We start from the raw sequence: 19,703 nt of genomic DNA on the forward strand, positions 1-19,703 counted from the left end.
AGGGGACCCTCCTTGCTCCTCATTGCTTTTTCTAGACCATTCCTCAGTCTCTTCTCCAAACCCCCTGCCTCTGAGAAAATCATTCTTCTTTCCTCTACCCCACACCCTAAGCTGCCTGCCATTCATTCCCGGGCATGCCTCGTTCTTTGAGGAGTTAGCACTGCCCTGCCTCTCGCGCCGCCCCCCACCCCCACCTCAGTGGTCAGTCTCTGGACGGTGGTTACAGACTGAAACTCTGCCTGCCTCTCACACAAATCGCCCCCAGTAAGTCCAGGGAAGGGGGCCCTCGGGTTTGACAGGCAGAGGTGGGAGGGGCTGGGATGGAGGCCCCCCTCCTCTCCCTCCACCCCAAGGATGGGTGAGAGGTGAGCGCTGCGCCTCAGGCCCTGCAGCTACACCCAGCCTGGGGCTCAGCCCAAGCACATCTACGGGCAGGGCTCTAGGGCCTGAGAAGAACAAATCCTTCTGGCAGCCCTGAGGGCAGGCCCCGCCTGTGCTCTTACCAGGGCCCGGGAGCACTGCTCAGAGGCTTCCTCAGCGCTCCCTTCACCGCCAAGCCCCGCCTCCTGGGTTGTTGAGGACAGAGGGCCCTTTTCAAAGGGACGTCCCCCACTAACCAGATGAGGAGAAAATTCAGTACTAAAACTCAGTGCTCAAGGAGACGGAATGGCTCGTACTGCAGCAGGGAAGGGCCGGAAGCGGCCGGCGGGGCTCCCTGCGTCAAATCGTGACCCAGACAGGGCCATCATTTAGCTTGTAAGAGCCTCATCATTGAACGACCACACCACTAATTTCTAAAAACCAACCAATAATTTGGGGGTTATTAGAATAATTTGATGAATCATTTGCACTTCAACTTTCAACTTAGTAAGCAGTTTCGTAATACAAACTTGGTGTACATAGAAAATAAAAACGAACGTTTGTTTTGTCTTATATATTAATTTGGATGACCTTTCCAGTTGCAAAATACTTCGAATGCCATCCCCACCTCCTTGCAACCTGCTCCACCCAGTTCGTGGGCTCACCCTTGACCCTGAGACCACCAGTAACCACACTCCGCAATCTGTCTTCTGCACCCACTCTGGCGCCCCCGTGCCCCACCCGGTCAGCTCGCTCCTGTGCACCCGCGACTCAGACAATTCCCTGACCCCCACCTGGCTCCTCGTGCACTGACGCTCCCTCTTTTCACTGACCTCTTCCCCCAACTGGGAGTCTGTCAGTTTTCATAACCACTCCCTCGCCTTCTCGCCCTCATCTCAGACCCCCGTCCAGGTCAAAGGCAACCCTCCAGCTCGATACACTGCAGCGACCCACCAAATGTGCCCTGAGAAAACCGAGAATCTCAAGAGGGACCTTGAAGCCACCAACACGCACACTTCTTGTCTTGAGCCTGATCCATTCTCTCTCCCTCTGTCGAGAAAAATTTGACTCCCTTCCTCCTTCCTCGAATATCCAACCCTGCCTCCCACTCCTCATTCTCCATTGATGGCTCTGCTTCCCTTTTCATCAAGAAAATAGAAAAAGCAGAAAAGCAGTGTCACAAGGTCCTGCCATGTCGACCCACAAGGGTCCCCTGCCTGCCCGGTGCAGTGAACATACCATCACCCACCCCATCACACTTGTGTCCTGGACCTCACCCCCTCACACTGCTCCCGCATTGCGCCCTCCTTTCTCTGGGTCCATTTCCCCTCTACTGGAACATGCCACCAGCATCACTCATGCCTTAATGCCTCCCCTGCCACCACAGAGTAGCCAGCGGGGTGGCAGACATCCGGCTAGCACAATGCAGGGGGGCAGAGGGAGGTAGAAGGAAGGAGACAACCCAGGATGTGGCAGCGGCTCAGCCAGCCAGACCAGCATGTGCAAAGATCCTGTGGTAGGAAGGAGGTCCCGATGGCATGTGTATAACGAGGGAGGTGGGCGGGAGATGGGCCAGGCAGATGTTGGGTCAGGCCCTCCTAAGATGTTGAACTTTTCCCTAAGAGCACTGGGAAGCTGTTGAGTATTTTACGGTGGAGATGGCTTAATTAGATTGGCATTTTCAAAGGACTACTATGATAAATCTGCAGAGAGGGGTGAGCGGGTACAGAATGACCAGTGGGGAAGCTATTGCCGTTTTCCAGGGAGGCAAGGCCAGCGGCCTGGCAGCGCGTGAAGCTGCCGGTGGAAAGAAATCGATGGGTTCGAGGGGCACTGAGAAGCTAATACAGTGGGGTGCCGTGAGGGGTGGGACCTGCGGTGAGGAGCAGATGTGGGCGGTGATGACTGGGCCCAGATTCACACAGGGAAGCCATGGAGAGGCATTCGCTGAGCTGGGTGGTGCCTCCAGAAGACTGGTCTTGAGGGAAAGATCATGAGTTCGGGTGTGGGCCTGCTGGGTGCGTGGTGCCTTTAAGATAGCCACTGTGAGATGTCAAATAGGCAGGTGAACACCCAGGCCTAGACCTCACGAGAGAGGTCTGGGCGGCTGATTATTTTGCACAGCCTCTCAACAAGCATCCCTTTGCCCTTCTGTGCCAGCCACCGTACTGGGAGCCAACGGTCAGCCCAAGGATGGCTGAAGCACAGGCTCGTGCAGAGGGGCAGCCAGGCCTTGTGGAGGGCAGGCCCCGCGGGCAGCGCTTAGAGAGGGAGGCGGAGGCTCCACCTGCAAGCCCTTGGTGTGGGGTTGAGCACTTCGCTGACTTGTCAGGAGACTTAGGGCACGTCAGGGCTGCTCTCCACGCCTCCCCACCTGCGGGCTTCCTTGTAAAGATGCCTGGTATACAGTTGGCACTGACCAAATATTTGTCAGACTGAATAGAGAGAAAATGAAAGTGCTTTGCAAAGCGCTTTCAAACACACTAATTTGTAATTTTAGCAATAGGGAGGCTATTGTATCCTCTTAGCAGCCGGTATGAAGACACTTCTCAGGAGGGGGGGGTGTGGCTGGAGAAGGGGTGACGTTACTGGGGGGAGGTTGTAGCCTCCTGTGAATGGACTTGGATGCAACGAGGGCAGCGGGGAGACGTGCTCGGGACGCCAGAGAAGTGGGGAGACGACAGTGTCGGGGAGTGAGGAGCGAGAGGAGGGCTTGCCCAGATACTCAGAGAAGAGACCCACCCTATGCGAGCATCTTGGGCAAAGCGCTGTTCTCTTGGGACCCTACAAAGCTTTCATGAAGTCCCCAGAAGTCACCAAATGCTCTTGGGAATTATTTTTCTGGCAGAAGCTGGGAAAGAAGATGAATCTGGTATAGAGACCATGAATGGGAGGTAGAGAGGGGCATCAACGATCTTTTCTGTAACATGTAGCATTTAATAATAGCTACAAATACCTAAAATAGTTATCTTCATGTAAGCATACCTGTGTCCTATGCATGCAGGTATATATAATATACACAGGTTTGTGTTATAATGCTTTAAAATTCCTAAATAATTTCTACAGTACATAATAAAACCTTCTTTATGGGCTACGTGGCTCAGAATTCTACAGGAAAATAAATTGCTAACATGTACTGAGGACGGTATTAATTAGGTTATATTAGCTACTGTCACTGAAAAATCCCAAACGTCAGTGGCTGAATATAGTCAGTCCATTTCCCTCCCACAGCAATGCCCTCCAGCACGTTCGCTCATGTACCCGGCACTGCTCTGAGCACTTTATACACCTCCACTCATTTAACCCCCGTGACAATCTGCCGAAGCAGGATCCCTACGACCGCCCCGCTCAGGTGAGGGCACTGAGGCACCTCCGCGAGGCCCTGCAGCTCTCCAGCCTGCCTGTCATCCCCTGCCCCGTGCCACCCAGCACGGGCCCAATTATTCCTTCGTTCTGGGAAAGTCAGCCGACGTTTGTTGTACCTATGTTGGTGCTGGGGACACAAAAGGCCCTGCTGTCATGCAGACATGGCTCTCATGTCTTCTGTCCTGCGCACCTGTTTATGGAGGTTGCATTGCACAGTTCACTCCTGCACTTGGTGGCCGTGGCGGGGCCCTGCTGTGGCCCTGGGCTGCGCCAGCTCTTGCCTTCTCGTTGAGCAAATACTTAGAGCCAAAAGCTCTGATTCCATCATTGCCTGGCATGAGTACTTATTCAGTCATTTAGCCTCCCTGAGTCTCAGTTTCTTCACTTGTAAAATGGAGGTGATACCTCTTCACAGGCCTGTGGTTGAGTCAGGATGCATCTAGTCCAAGAGCCTGGCAGAGGGCCCCGCCCCAGTGGGGGCTCGCGCCCCCGCCCCCGATGTCAGAGCTGTTGGGGGCTGAGTGCCGTGGATTCCATGCCGCCCCAGACGGGGATGGTGCTTTGCGAGCTTGTCTGAAGTGCAGCGGGAATGTTTGTCAGCATCAATCTAGGGTCTGCCTTCTTTGGCAAGCTATCTGCTTTCTCGTGTGCAAATCGCAGAGTGGCTCCCCGCTGAGCTGAGGCACAGAGATGGCCAAACGCCCCAGGTTCACAGTTCATCAGCCTCGGGCCTCAGCCTAGCCGTGGTGCCAGCCCCCAACTCAGAAGCCTCCCTGCAGGGGAGAAGGGTTGCGTTTTGACATCTCTGCAGCACTGAGGGCAAGGGGGCGTGTTTCCATTCACCAGGAGGATGTGCAAACAGACACAGCCGAGACCTTCCTTCTAGGGTGAAGGAGGGGACTGAGCCAGCCTCAGAAGGGTGAGAATTCAGGAAGAGGCCAGCGGGCACTGAAGCCCAGAAAAGAGGGTGTCTCATGTATCCTTTCTCCCCTTGTTTTCCAGGGAACTTCAAAGGTCTCTGCAAGCAGATCGATCACTTCCCAGAGGATGCAGATTACGAAGCTGACACAGCAGAATACTTCCTCCGTGAGTGCACGCAGTTTCTTATCCCCTTCCTGGTGATGGTCCTGCCCCCCCAACCCTCAGAGCGCCAAACACCAGGGCTGCCCAGAGACCCCCTGTCTCAGCAGAGGGCAGGCAAAAGCCGAGCCTCCGTCCTCTCCTCCCATCCGGGGGCCAAACCTTCATGCGTCCTGTGTGCTCTGCTTGCAACACCTTTCCCTCCCTTCTTTGTCTGGCAAACTCCTGCTCATCCTCCAGGTCTCAGCCAAAACATCACCTCTTCCAGGAAGTCCTCCTTGCCCCTGAACAGATTCCCAGAGCACAGCACTTTCACTGTGCTCTGGGATTCTTGTTTCCCTCACAGTCCTGCCAACGCTCCAGGCCAAGGGCTCTTCCTGTCTTAGTCACCTTGTATTTTCAGCTCCGTGCCCTCAGCAACTATTTCTTGAATAACTGAATGAAGAAACTCATCAGGCAGTGCCAAATTAGAACTTCCACTGAAACAACAAATGAAATTATTTTCCTTCCCCGCCCCTCCCAGTCAAAGATAAATCCTGAGATAATAGCTGTGATCTTCAACCCACTGGAGACATATTATCAAAAGAAAACATGTGAGTCCCAAAGAAAATTTCTCAAGAACTGGCAAAAACTAACACAATGAACTGCTCCCCGAGAAAAGGATTTCCAAGAGAGGGGCTGAGGGTCCTTGACACCTGGGACCACACAGCCGCCCCAGCAGAAGTGGCCGCAGGTTCCGCGCAAGGCTCTCAGGCCGGCTTTTCTGGAGACCTGCTCTCCCCCCGCCACGGCAGCGTGGTTAGCATTACCCTCAGATCACTTTTATGAAAAATGTAGGAGGCATTTTATTATATGGATCACCCGTCTCTTTCAATAATTACTCTTCACATCAAAGCCAATTTCAGGTCAGCCTGAAAAGCCTATAAAACATGAGGTCAGCCAGGCAACTGGGAAGAGAAAGGAAGGGAGCACAAAGTAATTTATAGATTTCTTTTTAAAGGGGAGAAAATATCTTACAATGCTCATCTTTTTTTTTTTTTTTTAAATCAATTCTTGCAATACGCTGCTCTTAAATGGGCTTCCTAAAAGGCTGTTTGGTTGTGTTCCCTGTTACCACGTCTAGGGCTCCCGAAGGAGTTTGGCAAGGGTGTGAAGGCGGATTGAGTGCCTTCTGAACGCTAGACCCTGTGCTCAGGGCTGAGATAGAGACGGATGAATGAGACACAGTCTGTGGCCCTAGGGAGACCCTGAGGTGCAGAGCCTGGTGGGGCGGACCCTCAGAGAAACAGCTGGACTGGGAGGCCCACAGGGCAGAGGCGCAGCCTGCACATAGAGGCGGAAGGGGAGCAGAGCCGAGCCCCATGCCCAGGGCCACACTGGCCAAGCACAGCAACGGTGTTAACACGGTGTCGGTCAGGTGCCAGGTCCTTGTGGCAGGAACTGCCTCATTCTTTGCTGTGCCTAGAACCGCTCCTGGAATACAGGAGACGTTTGATTGATGCTATTGTTAAATAAAGAAAACATATAGGCTTCTTCGGTGACTATTCCTGCTATTTTATACCTCCATTTACTTATTCTTAAAAAGAGAGGAGCTTAGAGTGTTTGGTTCATTTTGGTATCCCTGGACAAAAGGCATGAACACATATTGGCAGTGCGGGAGGATCCAACGGTCTGAGTTCACTTAATCCAACAATATTTTTTACCATCTATAATAGGAGGTCAGCACACTCGTTCTGTAAAAGGACAAATAGTAAATATTTTAGGTTTTGCAAGCTGAACAGTGTGTCCCAGCTAACCCTGTAATACAAAAGCGGCACAGACAATACAAAAGCCAATTAGTGTGGCTGTGCTCCAACGAAACTTAACTACATGCACAACAACAGGCAGCAGGCCGCGTTTAGCTTAGTTTGCTGACCCCAGTCTAGAATATGCTAATCTTGGACTGACAATGAAAGTAATTTTTTAAAGCTGAAAGATGTGAGTTCCTATCGTTCTCTGTCAGCTCTAACCTGGTTGGCTAGAGAAGCTTGAAGGCAAGGCTCATTCCTGAAGGATGCTCTGCCCCACAAGGCGAGCAGAGCTGGGGCCCAGGGGAGTCTGCAGGCTTCTCCTGAGGTGGGCAGGGCTGCACCAGCGCGGGTGGAGCCTGCGTCAGCGGTCTGCAGGACGCTTCTGTCACCGGGCAGGCTGTGAGAGACAGGGAAGCGCCCCTGTCCCTGGGGGCTCACTGTCTGCAGACAGGCCCCTGAATATAAGGTGCATGCCATGACGTAGGCCAGCAGGAAGGGTGGGGTGCAAGGGAGCGGGGCTCTTCACCCAGACCGGAGGCAGTCATTCCAGAAGGGGTCCCTAGAGCGGGTGGCGCCAAAGCTGAGGCTTGGACTCTGGAAGGATTCATTCAGCCATTCATTCACTCATGACCCATTCACCAAGCACTCACTATGTTCAGGGCACTGCTGTCAGTGTGGGGAATCCAAAGAAGATCGGGGCCTTCGTAAAGGTTGCATTTCAGTGGAAGAAACAAGCAATGATCAAGTGCACGAACACCCCCTGTGTGGTTGCAGAGTGCTGCGAAGGGATGGGTGAAGAGTGGAGAGCAAGGCGCTGGGCAAACGGCAGGGAAGAGTGTTACCCAGGTGGGTGGTTAGGGCGGCTTCTCTAAATGAAGAAGGAGCTAAGAGGAATTTGGGGAAGCAGAGACGTGAGGAGGGAATGGCAAGAGCAAAGGCCTTATGGAGGCAGGAACACGGCAGTATGTTTGCAGATCAGAGCCCAGGTCATGAATGGAGGGTGTCCACGCGCAAAGGAGCCCAGTCCCCTTGGAAAGAAAGTAGATTTCAATCGATGGGGTGATGTCGTGCTAAAAAAAAAAGAAAGAAAGAAAGAAAGTAGATTCCACTCCAACCGTGATGGGAACCACGAGCAGAGGCACTAATTTGGAAGGTCAGTTCTGGCTGCTGTAGCGGAGGCGGGGGATCATAAAGGGACAACAGTGAAGGCCGGGAGGCCCGTTGGGGGCTGTGGCAGTCACCCCGGTGGGGGCCATGGCAGATGGGCCAGCTGTGGCTGTGGCGGCGGTAGTAAGACGCTGTTTGCGAGGCAGAGCTGACAGGATTAGGGGTGGCCACGTGATTGAGGGGGCCAGTGGGACAGGACACTGCTAGGTTTCCAGAGGACAACAGAGGACTGTGAGGAGGGACAGGGGTCTCAGGGGCGGGGGATCCAGGGAGGTGAAAAGGACCTCAGCAAAGAGCGACGCCAGAGCTCTGTGTGCCCAGACCGGTATCTCTGGCTCCGACTGTTCACACTGAGCCTGCCTCAGACTCGCGGGGGCGGGGCTCAGGCCAAGCGGCTCCAAGACAGGAGGCCGGAGCTCCTGCTGTGACCAAGGTCAGGGAGCGCAGTCCACCGGACTCTGCTCGCCTTGAGGGCAGGCTCTGTTCTGAACCCTCCCCGACTCCTCAGTGCCCGGCACAGGGGGCTTCTGAAACAGACGGCGGCCTGAGTGTGTGCTAACCGTGGGGCTGCAGCCCTCGCCAGGCGGAGCCCTCTGAGTGGTTTTCCTTAGCTGCCCAGGGGTGAGGCTCCCCCGTGGCCCCCAACAGACCTGAGCTCCAGCGACAGCTCAGCCCCGGCTCTGCCTTGCGCTTTCACCTGCAAGGACTTCATCTCCCCATTTGTAAAAATTGGAAATCACCTCCCAAATCGTAGCATTATGAGAACAAAGGAGGTACAGTTGGTCAAGGGTCTGAAATACATACCTTTCCTTGCTCCTGCCCCAGGCCTCCCCTCCTCCCCTACTTTTGTGTATGATATCAAGTTTGAAAGACCACTTAGAAGCACATTTCTATACACTCACACACACGCGCACACACACACACACACATCTATCTCCCTGGAGATTCACATGCATTGATTCATTCATTCATTCAACGCACATTTATTGGTCCATGCTATGTGCCAGGCACTGTTCTAGGTATAAAGATTAAAGAGTGAACAAAACAGACCAAATATGTGCTCAGGTGAAAGGATTTGGCGGTTTAGGGGCCAGGAAGATGAGGAGGCCCCAGGAAAGGAGGCTAAGGAGGGGGTGCCTGGAGACTCCTTGACCCAGCCGCTGGAGTGAGGCTCTGGAGGGGAAGGAGAGAGAACGCTGGCGGGGCCTGGCTGGGCAAGAGAACAGGGCTCACCTCCCGGGTAGCAAAGAAGGCACGGCTCACTTGCTCTCAAGCCAGCAGGCTGAGCTTCGAGCATTGTTCAGCTCCTCTTGAAGGGCCTGGCAGAAGGAAGGTGCCCACTTAGCATGTGATGGGATGGATGAGTGGATGAATGAATGAATGCTCTTATTCCCCAATCCCCATAAATATTTGAGGAGCTCCACAGCTTCTCCTGGACATCGAGTCCACGGGCCCCCTGGTGACAGGGAGGAACCGCCCTCACAGCCCCTGGTTACCACCCTGGGCCTCCCAACATCTGGGCCTGAAAAGCTGTGACTAGCGTGGCCCTCAGAACTGCCCGCTTACCCAGGAACCAATGGTGACCAGAACTATTTTTCCCAACCAGCTCTGTGGGGCCATCAGATGTGTCTGCTGTGGCGCCTCCCTATCCTCCTCCCTCCTTACCAAAGCTTGAGGAGTGTGGTGAAGAACGGAGGCGGTAGTGACCGGGGTGTGACTTCCTATGACTGTTGATGGGTCTGCGTGTCTGTCTCCATGCATGAGGGCAAGAGCTGTGCTGTGTTCTGTGTCTTCCGGTGTCTGCATGTCCGTGAGTCTGAGTGTCTGTCTGTCTGAATATGTAAGTGCCTCTGTGTTTGCACATATATGCTTGTGTGCATGTGGGTCCCTGCGTGGTAAATGTTTGTGTTTGTGCGAATGTATGTTGTGTCCAGGAAGTGGGAGTGGGGTATCCCAGCTGTCCCAATGTGATTTAAAGCAGGGAGACAAGATCAGAGAAAGTGAGTTCCCTTCCAGTCATGTACTGAGCAGCTACTGTATGCTAGACCCCAAAACCCACTGTATTGCAGCCACATTGGAGCCCAGGACTGCAGGGTGGGGCCGGGCTCTCCACAGGGGGAGAACCTGGGACTCAAGGTGATGGGCCGAGGGTCAGCTGCTGCCCCTGATACACACGTCCAGGGGGAGTGGAGGGGCTGACACCCAGAGGTCACATGTGCACACACACAACAGAGTTTACTCTTTTTCCAGAGCCAGAAGTGAACAGAAGGGGAGGAGAGAGAGGGTTCCAGGCAGGGCCTGTCCCTCCCCACCAGGGGAGATGTCCCTGCCCAGAGCCCTCCCTCCCCACCAAGAGAGGTCTCATTTGATCACATGTGAACTAGGAGTTGGCACCTTCCCAGAGATTCACTGACCACCCAAGTCATTGGCCATCCGAGCCGGAGAAAAGTCCCTGGGGCCGCTTTAGACCAGGACCGATGCCTGCAGGGAAGGGGAGGCAGAACGCAGCCCAGGCAGGGAGCACTGGGCCAGGGTTATTTGGAGGGTAAATTTACTGGACACAGCTACCACAGGAGGCAGGGGAACATAGCAGCAGGCTTCCGCACACACTGCCTGCGTTCAAATCTGCCTTTGCCACTTCTTGGTTAACCTCCGTGGGCCTCAGACTTCTCGCCATGGGGACAATGGTCATTGGTACCTTCCTAGGGTTGTGATGAGTCATAAGCGAGTCAATGTAAGAAAACTTCACACCAGCCTGGATCATAGTAGACATGAGCCCTCAGTAGGCATTAGCCATTATTATGGCACATATTACACAGTGAAAAGTACAAAGGATTTAGCCTGAGCAGGGAAGGGAGAGAGCACCAAGAAGAGGGCTTCAGCTTTCAGTGGGCTGTTCGGAAGGTCCTCACGAGGAAGGGGACGTGAGCGGGGGAGGGAGCGTGCCTGGTCCTGCAGGTATCCGGGGAAGAACATCCCCTGCAGAGGGAACAGCCGTACAGTGTCTGACGCTGGCGTGCTCAGAAACAGCCAGGAGGCCGCGCAGTTAGGCAGGAGGTGTAAGCAGGCAGGTGGGAGGCCAGGATTTGCAGGCCTCAGCTTTGCTCGGACACGGGACCTCAGGAAGGTTCTGAGCAGAAGGGAGGGGAGGACTAATATCCGTGTTGTCAGCGTCACTCTGCTCTGCGGGAGGACTGACATGGCGGCTGAGCAGGAGCAGGGAAGCCAGAAGGAGATGATGACCATAGTCCAGGCTAGAGATGCACGTGGGGGGACCAGGGCGGGAGCAGGGGAGAGGGCTGAGAAGGGGTCTGATCCTGGACGTATTTGAAGGCAGAGTGTTTGCTAACAGCCTGGGTGGGAAGAGGTGGGAGCAGGGAGGACTCCAGGCATCTGAGAGCCCCGGCTGGGAGGCAGTGAGCAGGGCTGACCCTCTCCGGGGCCGGGAACGCTGCAGGGGGCGGGCAGCAGGGGGGTGGCCGCTGTGTTTTCCAACTTGCGCGTCATGACCTCTGTCATGGACTCTTCTCCCTTTCCCCTGGACCCTGACCAGCTATCCTCTGAGTGGCCACAGACAGAGAGCTCTCCCCACCCTTCAACCAACCCAGCAGAAGGCCTGTCCCAGGTCAGGCCTAGGAGATGTTTGCTGAATGAATAAGCGAGGACCCACCCTCCCTAGAGCCCCCTGGCACATTCACCCTCTTCCCAGAATGAGGACAGAGGTGGGTGCGGGGTCGCAAGCTGAGCCAAAGCCACGCTTCCCAGCCTCAGAGGACACCCCCCTCCCTATTCCCCCTTCTTCACCCCCTTCTGCCATTCCCACCAGGCACTGAGGGGTTTCCTAGGTACCAAACGTGGGAGGCATGGGGAACACCAGGTGTCAAGGCCTGAGCTTGGGATTTACAGTGAAAAGACCAGAATTCAAGGTGAGGTCTGTTCTGTGGCCTTGGGCAAGTTACACCACCTCTCTGAGCCTGGATGACTCTAAGGATGCCATGCAACAGGGCTAGGGTGGTGCTTTGTTAGGGCTCCCCACCTGCTCCAGGGGACGCATGAGATGTCCGTTACCGCCCTCCTTCATGTGAGAGCTCAGAAGCGCAGCGGGACATCCTCCCAGCTCCTGAAATGCTGGCGCTCCACACACACGGCCCCACCCTCTCCTTGTACCGGTGAGAAAACCCCGAGGCCCAGAGAGGCACAATGACTTACCCCCGCCCCTGACACTTCCTGGGAGGCCACCTGCCTCCCGGAACATTATGCAGGGCTGAGTGCTCCTGTCCACTGTCCCAGCCCTGCAGCCCCTTCTAGCAAAGTTGTTTTAAGAGACAGTCCCGCCAGAAGTCATGGCAGTCAGCGTGGCTGAAACCACCGTGGCCAAGCCTCGCGGGTAGGGAGCCTCCTGAGCTGTGACTGGTGCCCCCTCACATCCATGCAAGCGGAGCCGTCGTTCACAAAACGGCGCCCACCGTGCACCAGCTCCGCACACGCCGGCAGTGTCTATCCTGTCCTTGCCCACTCATGTGAGTGCTGGCTGCAGCCACCATGCTGACTTCACAGGCTGATCATGAGTTGCAGCCTACACTTTAACCCGCACCAACCCAGGTAACCGCAGGCGAAACAGCAATAAGGTGCTCTGCTGTGGGGAGAAGCAACATTTCCCAGTGCTCTCGGGTACCAGGAGCTGTTCTAATTGCTTGAAGTGTGTCCACTCGTGACTCCTCGCAGCAGCCCTCCGGGCTGGGCGTCTGACCCTCTCGCTGAGGCACCAGCACCGGAGGAAACTGAGGCTCTGGGGACAGGTGGCTCAGCGAGTGGGGTGCGCCAGGCAGCCTCTCTCCTGGGCCCCAGCAGCGGATCCCCAGCCCCAGAGACACAGGACCTGGGAACGCACCCAAGACCTGCACAGATGGTGCTCCCGGAGGATGCTCACTGGGCCGCCACGGTCCTTTCCTATGTCATCACATGTAGCAAACGTTCGCTAGACACCCGGCTGTGTCTGTGCCGAGCCTGACACCTTTATACATCATCTCCATCCGTCTGCACAACCCCTGAGAGAAAGGTGCTGTTGGTGTCCCCATGGCACAGACGAGAAAGGGGAGGCACAGAGGCCACGAAGACAGCGGGAGGGCCAGGATGGGAGCCCAGCCGCCACTCTCGACTTCTCTCTCCTCCCTCCATCCTGCACCTACCACCTTCTTTTCCCTCTTCCGCTCTCTCAAAGGTCTTCCTCTCCCCTCCAACCACACCCTCTCTCTCTCCCTCCCCCCTCCTCTCCTTCTCCCTTCTTGTCTCTCTCCCTCTGGCTCGTCTCTCCCACAGACTCTCACGTACCCGCTCACTCAGCCACACGCACATTCTCACACACTGTCTCCCGCACTCGCGCAATCGCGCCCGCTCTCACAGCTGTGCACTCACGCGTGCATTTGCTGCAGCCCCTCCCACTCCACAGTCACTGGCTACCACTGCGCGGGGCACAGCATGGAAGGAGGAGAGAGGGAGAGATGCCCCAGAGCCTGGAAGCTCCTCCCAGGCAAGTGCGCCTCCGATTCATCCCCTTTGAATGGATCAAATCCCAGATGGAATAAAAGGCATAAAGAGCTTACCACCGTGCCCTGAAAATCAGGAGCCCGCCCTCCCTAACCCTATGATGATGATTTTGAGTGAAGGCCACAACTGGCCCAGGGAAACAGGTATGACGGTAGCCTGGCCTGGCTGAGTGGGGGACACGGGATCTTGAAGATCACGTAGTCTGACTCCGCCAGAGTGCAGACCTGGACCCGCAGAAGGGAAAGCACATGCTCGGGTCCTGTGGAGAGTCAGGCAGGTCAGGGTCTATTGACCTCCCACCACCCCACCCCCACAGCGCACCCCCTCGTCCACTGCTTGACTGAGTGAGGAAACCGCCAGACCTTCACGGTCAGGCATCTGGCCCGTCCTCCAGCTGTGGCCACCATGAAGGGGGATTTCGCGGCCGGATGGTCACAGGTGCCAGGGCCCACAGGGGCACTAGATGGTGAAGCGATTGGTGTGGGGAATTCAGCCAAAGAGAATTAGCATGGAATTTATAGCTTAGGCCACCCTGTCTAGAAGGTGAGATGTCATTCTCTCCTGGGTCCATATAACACTTTTCATTTCTGTCACCAGCATAGAAAATAATAGGCTGTTTACAATTTACCAACATTCTGCATTTTCAAAAGCTTCCAATGTTCTTCTTCCTATTGAATCACTGTAACCCTGGAAGACAGACCGAGTCTGAGTTTTCATCCCTATTTTATGGGCAAGGAAGTAGAGGCCCAGGGACACCACAAGATTTGCCCAAGGCCTTCCCGAGTCAGTAAACATTGTTCTTCCATGGAGACGCCCCTCTGTGCTCAGCTCCACGACTCCCCATTCACAGCTTCAGCCCAGACCACCCCCGTGCCCCGAACCCGCACACCCAACTCTGCTCCCCACCTCACAGGCGCACTCCCAAAGCTCCTCAAACTCAGCGTGTCCCAGACCAGACCTTGATTTCCCTCCCCTCACTCCTGAGGCTTGATCCTCTCCTTCTCCCAAGTGGTTTTATCCAAGCAGCGAGCACATCTGAGACCTAGAAGTTATCCTCAAAGCCACCCTCGTCTCCGCCCCTATCCGCCCATCACCAAGTCTTCATTCACCTCCCCAGCATCCCTCAAACACAGCTGCCTCTGATCTTACCCACTGGACGCCCCCGCCCCGGTGCAAGCACCATCCCCAGCCTCTCTCTGGTTCCCTATAGCCGTCCATGGCCCCCTCTTAACCCATGTGCTTTTAAAGATGCAGGTCACATTGTGACTGCCTGCCTTCTTTAAGCCCCTAGTGCTTCCCACTGCTCTGGGGATGAAGACAAGGCTTGGAGCATGGCCCACAAGTCCTCGGTGACCCCAGCCCCTGCGCGGCCTGGCCACAGCCTGCCTCACCTCCCTCCACATTCCCCCAGCCCCTCCGCCAGCTCCCCGAGACCCAGCTCCGTTCAGTCCCCTGAGCAAGCCCTACCGCCTCCAGCCTTTGCTCCTGCTGCTTCCCCTCCCTGGAACTCTCCACACCCTGCCTCTGTTCTGCCCAGTTTGCTTCTCCTTGTCCATCAGAGGTCGGCTCCAGCAGCACTGCCTCAGGGAAGCCCTCCCTGATGCCCCCAGAGCTCAGAAGAGCTTCTGAGAGACATGAAGCAACATGCTAGGCGCACAGAGCGTAGAGTCAGACTGCCTGGGTTCACCATCTGAGCCCCTCCGATTCTTCGCTGGGTGGCCAGGGACAAATGCCTGGACCTTTGTGTGCCCCAGTTTTAGCCCACGTGTAATAGTGGTAATTAAAGGACTTCCTAGGGTTGTAATGAGTACTAATAATGGACAGTGCTTAGAAGAGTCCCAGCGTACACTAAGCACTCGATGAACATTAGCCTGTCGCACGCCTTCCTTCATGGTGCCACATGGGTATCTTTCTTTCATAACACTCTCCTGGTTGCCAATTATTTATCTGTGTTACTATCTGATGACATGTATCTTCCTCATGAGAACGGAGACTTTATACAGACATGGACCAGGCCCGCCTCGGCATTCCTTCTGTCTTCCATGCCCAGCCTGCAAGCTGGCACCGCGGTTGGCACTCAGCCTGTGTTTCTTCACTGGACTCCCAGTCATCAGGAGCAATGTGCCTCCCTGCTGCAGACCATGTGGCCTTTCCCCAGTACAGTGTATCATGCTGTCAGCCAGGGGTGGCCAAACTGCAGCCAGCAGGCCAAATCTGGCCCACCAACTGTTTTCACAAATAAAGTTTTATTAGAATACAGCCATGCTCATTTGTTTACACATTGTCTATGGCTGTTGTCACGCTACCATGGTGAAACTGAGTAGTTGCAACTGAGACCATATGGCCAGACATACTTTCTGCCTGTCCCTGTATAGAAAAGGCTTGCCGACACCTGCTTTAGGTATGTGTAAGCTCACGGAAGCCAAGGCCCATGATTTCACGGGGCTGGTATGAGGGTTAAATGGGTCAACCCATGGAAGGCACTTAGAAGAGGGCCTGGCACATGGGAAGAGCTCCGTGAGTGCTAGTAGGTGTTGTGTAGTTCCACATGCTCACGCATGGGTCAATGATTAATTATTCATGAGACAAATCAGATATTTTCTGCTTCTTGTGAGAGATTTCAGCACTAAGACCACACCAGTCTCAGTGGGAAGCCAGGACAAGTGGTGGGAAAATTGCGTCTGCACTGAAGGGGGGGGAACGTCAGAAATAATAAAAATTGTATCTTTTACTGGACTCCTTGTAGAAACAATGCTGATGTTATCCAGTTGAATCCTTACAAACTTTCGTGCACAAACAAACCTTATCATGAGGATCTTGTTAACATGTACATTCCGACTCAGTCGGCCGGTCCAGGGCGGGGCCTGAGAATCTGCATTTCCACCCAACTCCCCCGCGATACTGGCGCTGCTGGTGCTCAGGCTGCCCTTTGTGCGGCAGGACCTCCCAACGTTCCTGTGAGCTGGATAGTATTACTGCTCCTCCCACTTTACTGAGATCCAGAGAGGTCAAGACTCTTGCCCAAGGTCCGATAGATGGTAAGTGACAAAGCCAGGACTTGTACTCAAGTGAGTCTAACTGCAAAATCCCCATTATGACTCACTAGCTGGATGGCCTTGGGCAAGTTCCTTCACCTCTCTGGACTTCAGTTTTCTCATCTGTCAATTGGAGCTAAAAAAAAACACACACACACACACACCCTGAAGGGCTCTTATGAGGATTAAATTACATAATGTTTGTTAGGTACCCACTCAATGCCTGACACGGAGTGGGTGCGTAACAAACATTCTCTCTCTCCTCGGTCTTCGGTAAGTTCTCACCACCACTGCGTGCTTACAAGGATGGGAACGCGGACAGGTTTGAGTGCGCATACCCAGGCATGCGTGTGTGTGTATGCAGGTGTGGGGGCAAAGGGAGCAGATTGGGGATACCGCACCTCATCTTGGCAATGGCTGGCAGGGAGCGAACATCCACTCGGGTTGGGGAGGAGGCACCACCGTCCTTGCCTGGAGGCGAAGGAGTGCTAGGGACGCAGAGTAGCTCAGCTCACCCCGCCCCGTACCCTCCTCCTCTCACCCAGCTAGGGCGCACCCCACACGTGCCCACCTGGATGCTATCATTCATCAAATGCTCACTGTATGCCCTTAAAGACTTGTAGAGCTATACTGTCAGAATCAACTCAGGTAAGCCTCCTGACAACCTTAGGAGGCAGGCACTGTTACCATCCCCATTTTACAAATGAGGAAATTGAGGCACAGAGAATTAAGATCATATACCCAAACTTACAGCGCTAATAAATGCTAAAGCCACATTCAAACCCCAAATCCAGGCCATGTAATTCCCTCACCTCTATAATACGCTGCCTCTCAATGTTCCTAAAGTTCCACAAAGAGCAGGGGAAGGAGCTAAAAACTTTGTCTAAGGATGTCAGTGAAGTTCCCTTCATGGACAAGGGAACTTTGAGTGGGGTTTTGATGGACGAATATAAGTTTTCTGAGTGAAAAAGAGCAGGAAAAGCATTTTAGTGAAAAAGCTCAGTATGTCAAAGTCAGAAGTGTGCGATGACATGATAGGGGAAGGTTGCTGCGGCTGGACAAGAGGGAATGTAGGCATGAGGCTGGAGCTGCGGAAGCCAAGCCACGCAGGGCCCTGTAGGCCTCACAAGACACTGGTGTTCAGGCCTGCGGGCAGGGATGGGCCCCTGAAGGGCTGTGAGCTGGGGAACGGCTCGCTCCCTCCCCGTACTCCCTGGTGTTGCTAAGCAACTTCCACTCTGGTCCTGGGTCCATAAAACCTGTGTGCTGCCCTTTCCCGCCTCCTGCTCGCCCCAGCCTCACAGCCATGTCCTTTCTCTCCCTGACCCTCCATGTTCCACAGGGGCCGTGAGGGCCTCCAGCATTTTCCCGATCCTGAGCGTGATTCTGCTTTTCATGGGTGGACTCTGCATCGCAGCCAGCGAGTTCTACAAGACTCGACACAACATCATCCTGAGTGCCGGCATCTTCTTCGTGTCTGCAGGTAATGGCCACTAAGCCAGGAGGCCAGAGCCCGGCTCTGCCGACGGGGAGAAGGCTGAGGTTTGGGTGCTCACTGGCTGGGAGGGCCTGGCAGAGAGAGGAGAGAAGGGAGGAGAGGACCCTTCGGGCCTTGCAACAGGCTGTATTGAGGGGAAGGCAGATTGTACTACATCTCGCGCCTGAGCGCCCTCGTCCACCCACTGTTCCGGGAACATCCCAGACCCTGTCCCTTAGCCCAGTGGCCTATCTTCCTCCCACCTCTTAGAAAAGGGCCCAAATCCCAGGGCCCTCTCAGTGTTCCGGGCCCTCTCCCCTCACTACCCTACCCAAAACCACTTTCTCAGCCCAGTTACATGACATGTCACATTTGCTTCCAAATCCAGAAAAAGAACATGGGCTACAGCATGAGCCATTGAATAAGAATGACTAACGAACGTCAGGCGGTGCTTACCAAACCCCAGACCCCAATGGCTTTCACATGCGTTGACTAGCTTAGTCCGCTCCGTGGCCCCACAGCGGCAAGTCCTGCCGTTACCCGCATTCCGCAGCTCTGGAAGCTCAGGCTGAGGTTACCTTGCCAGAGGCCATGAATCCAGGCCGTCTGGCTCCAGGAACCAGTCCTAATCCCCTGCTACACCGGCTTCAAATCGCTGTGCAGCCTTGAGCAAGTTGCTTAACCTCTCTGTGGTCCATTTCCTCATTTGCAAACCCCTTGAAAAGCACTTAGCAGTGAAGGCAGGTGGTAAATGCTCAATAAACAACTTATTTTTTAATATTATTGTCACTCAATAGCGGTAGAATGCCTCTCTCTTCTCTCCCCTCTTCCATATCTGATTCCATTAGTTCTTCCCTTTGTGGCTCTCTCCAAATGGAAAGATAGAGTATTAAGGTGATGCTTACCAACATCCCTCTATACTCACCTGGCCATGCATTGTGGAAACAGCGGCCCATCCGACTGCCCCGTCCTTTAACCCTGCCCAGTGCCTGGCATTCTGCTGGGAAATTAACATCCTTCTCTCTGATTCTGCCCACCCCCTGCCCCTGTGCCTGTCCTGTGCCCCACAGGTCTGAGTAACATCATTGGCATCATAGTGTACATATCTGCCAATGCCGGAGACCCCTCCAAGAGCGACTCCAAAAAGAATAGTTACTCGTACGGCTGGTCCTTCTACTTCGGGGCCCTGTCCTTCATCATTGCCGAGATGGTCGGTGTGCTGGCCGTGCACATGTTTATCGACCGGCACAAACAGCTGCGGGCCACAGCCCGCGCCACGGACTACCTCCAGGCCTCCGCCATCACCCGCATCCCCAGCTACCGCTACCGCTACCAGCGCCGCAGCCGCTCCAGCTCCCGCTCCACCGAGCCCTCACACTCCAGGGACGCCTCCCCCGTGGGCCTCAAGGGCTTCAACACCCTGCCGTCCACGGAGATCTCCATGTACACCCTCAGCAGGGACCCCCTGAAGGCCGCCACCACGCCCACCGCCACCTACAACTCCGACAGGGATAACAGCTTCCTCCAAGTTCACAACTGTATCCAGAAGGAGAACAAAGACTCTCTCCACTCCAACACAGCCAACCGCCGGACCACCCCCGTATGAAGCCACGGGGGCCTCGCCAGTGCCGCCTGCGCCTGCCGCGTCCCAGGCAGAGCCCGGAGTGGGGGTGCGGCCCCCGGGGTGGGCCGGGGGGTGGGGGGAGGGTGGGGGAAACCAAACCATCCGCGGGGAAAAACTTCCAAAAGCAAAAAAACAAAAAAAGAGAAAAACATAAGTAAATTTAAAAAAAAAGAACAAAATATAAGAGGAACAAAGAAGCCAAACAACAGAAAATGTGACAAACACATAAACGAGGAAAGGAAAAACAAACTTTAAAA

At 54.7% G+C, this 19,703-nt stretch overlaps 1 protein-coding gene across 1 annotated transcript in view; it reads left to right on the forward strand.

Moving 5' to 3' along the window:
- The window catches only part of CACNG2 (calcium voltage-gated channel auxiliary subunit gamma 2), a 109,617-nt gene extending 90,144 nt beyond the window's left edge, over positions 1-19,473 (forward strand). The window contains exons 2-4 of the mRNA XM_054574523.1: positions 4,729-4,812; positions 17,688-17,828; positions 18,893-19,473. Of these exons, the coding sequence (XP_054430498.1) occupies positions 4,729-4,812; positions 17,688-17,828; positions 18,893-19,428 (761 nt within the window). The 3' untranslated portion in view covers positions 19,429-19,473. The remainder of the gene's footprint in view (positions 1-4,728; positions 4,813-17,687; positions 17,829-18,892) is intronic.
- The last annotated feature ends 230 nt before the right edge of the window (positions 19,474-19,703 follow it).

Source organism: Pteronotus mesoamericanus, unplaced genomic scaffold (genome assembly GCF_021234165.1).
Source record: "Pteronotus mesoamericanus isolate MK-2021 breed Mesoamerican mustached bat unplaced genomic scaffold, CSHL_Meso_final contig_263, whole genome shotgun sequence".
In the NCBI taxonomy this organism is placed as follows: Eukaryota; Metazoa; Chordata; class Mammalia; order Chiroptera; family Mormoopidae; genus Pteronotus; species Pteronotus mesoamericanus.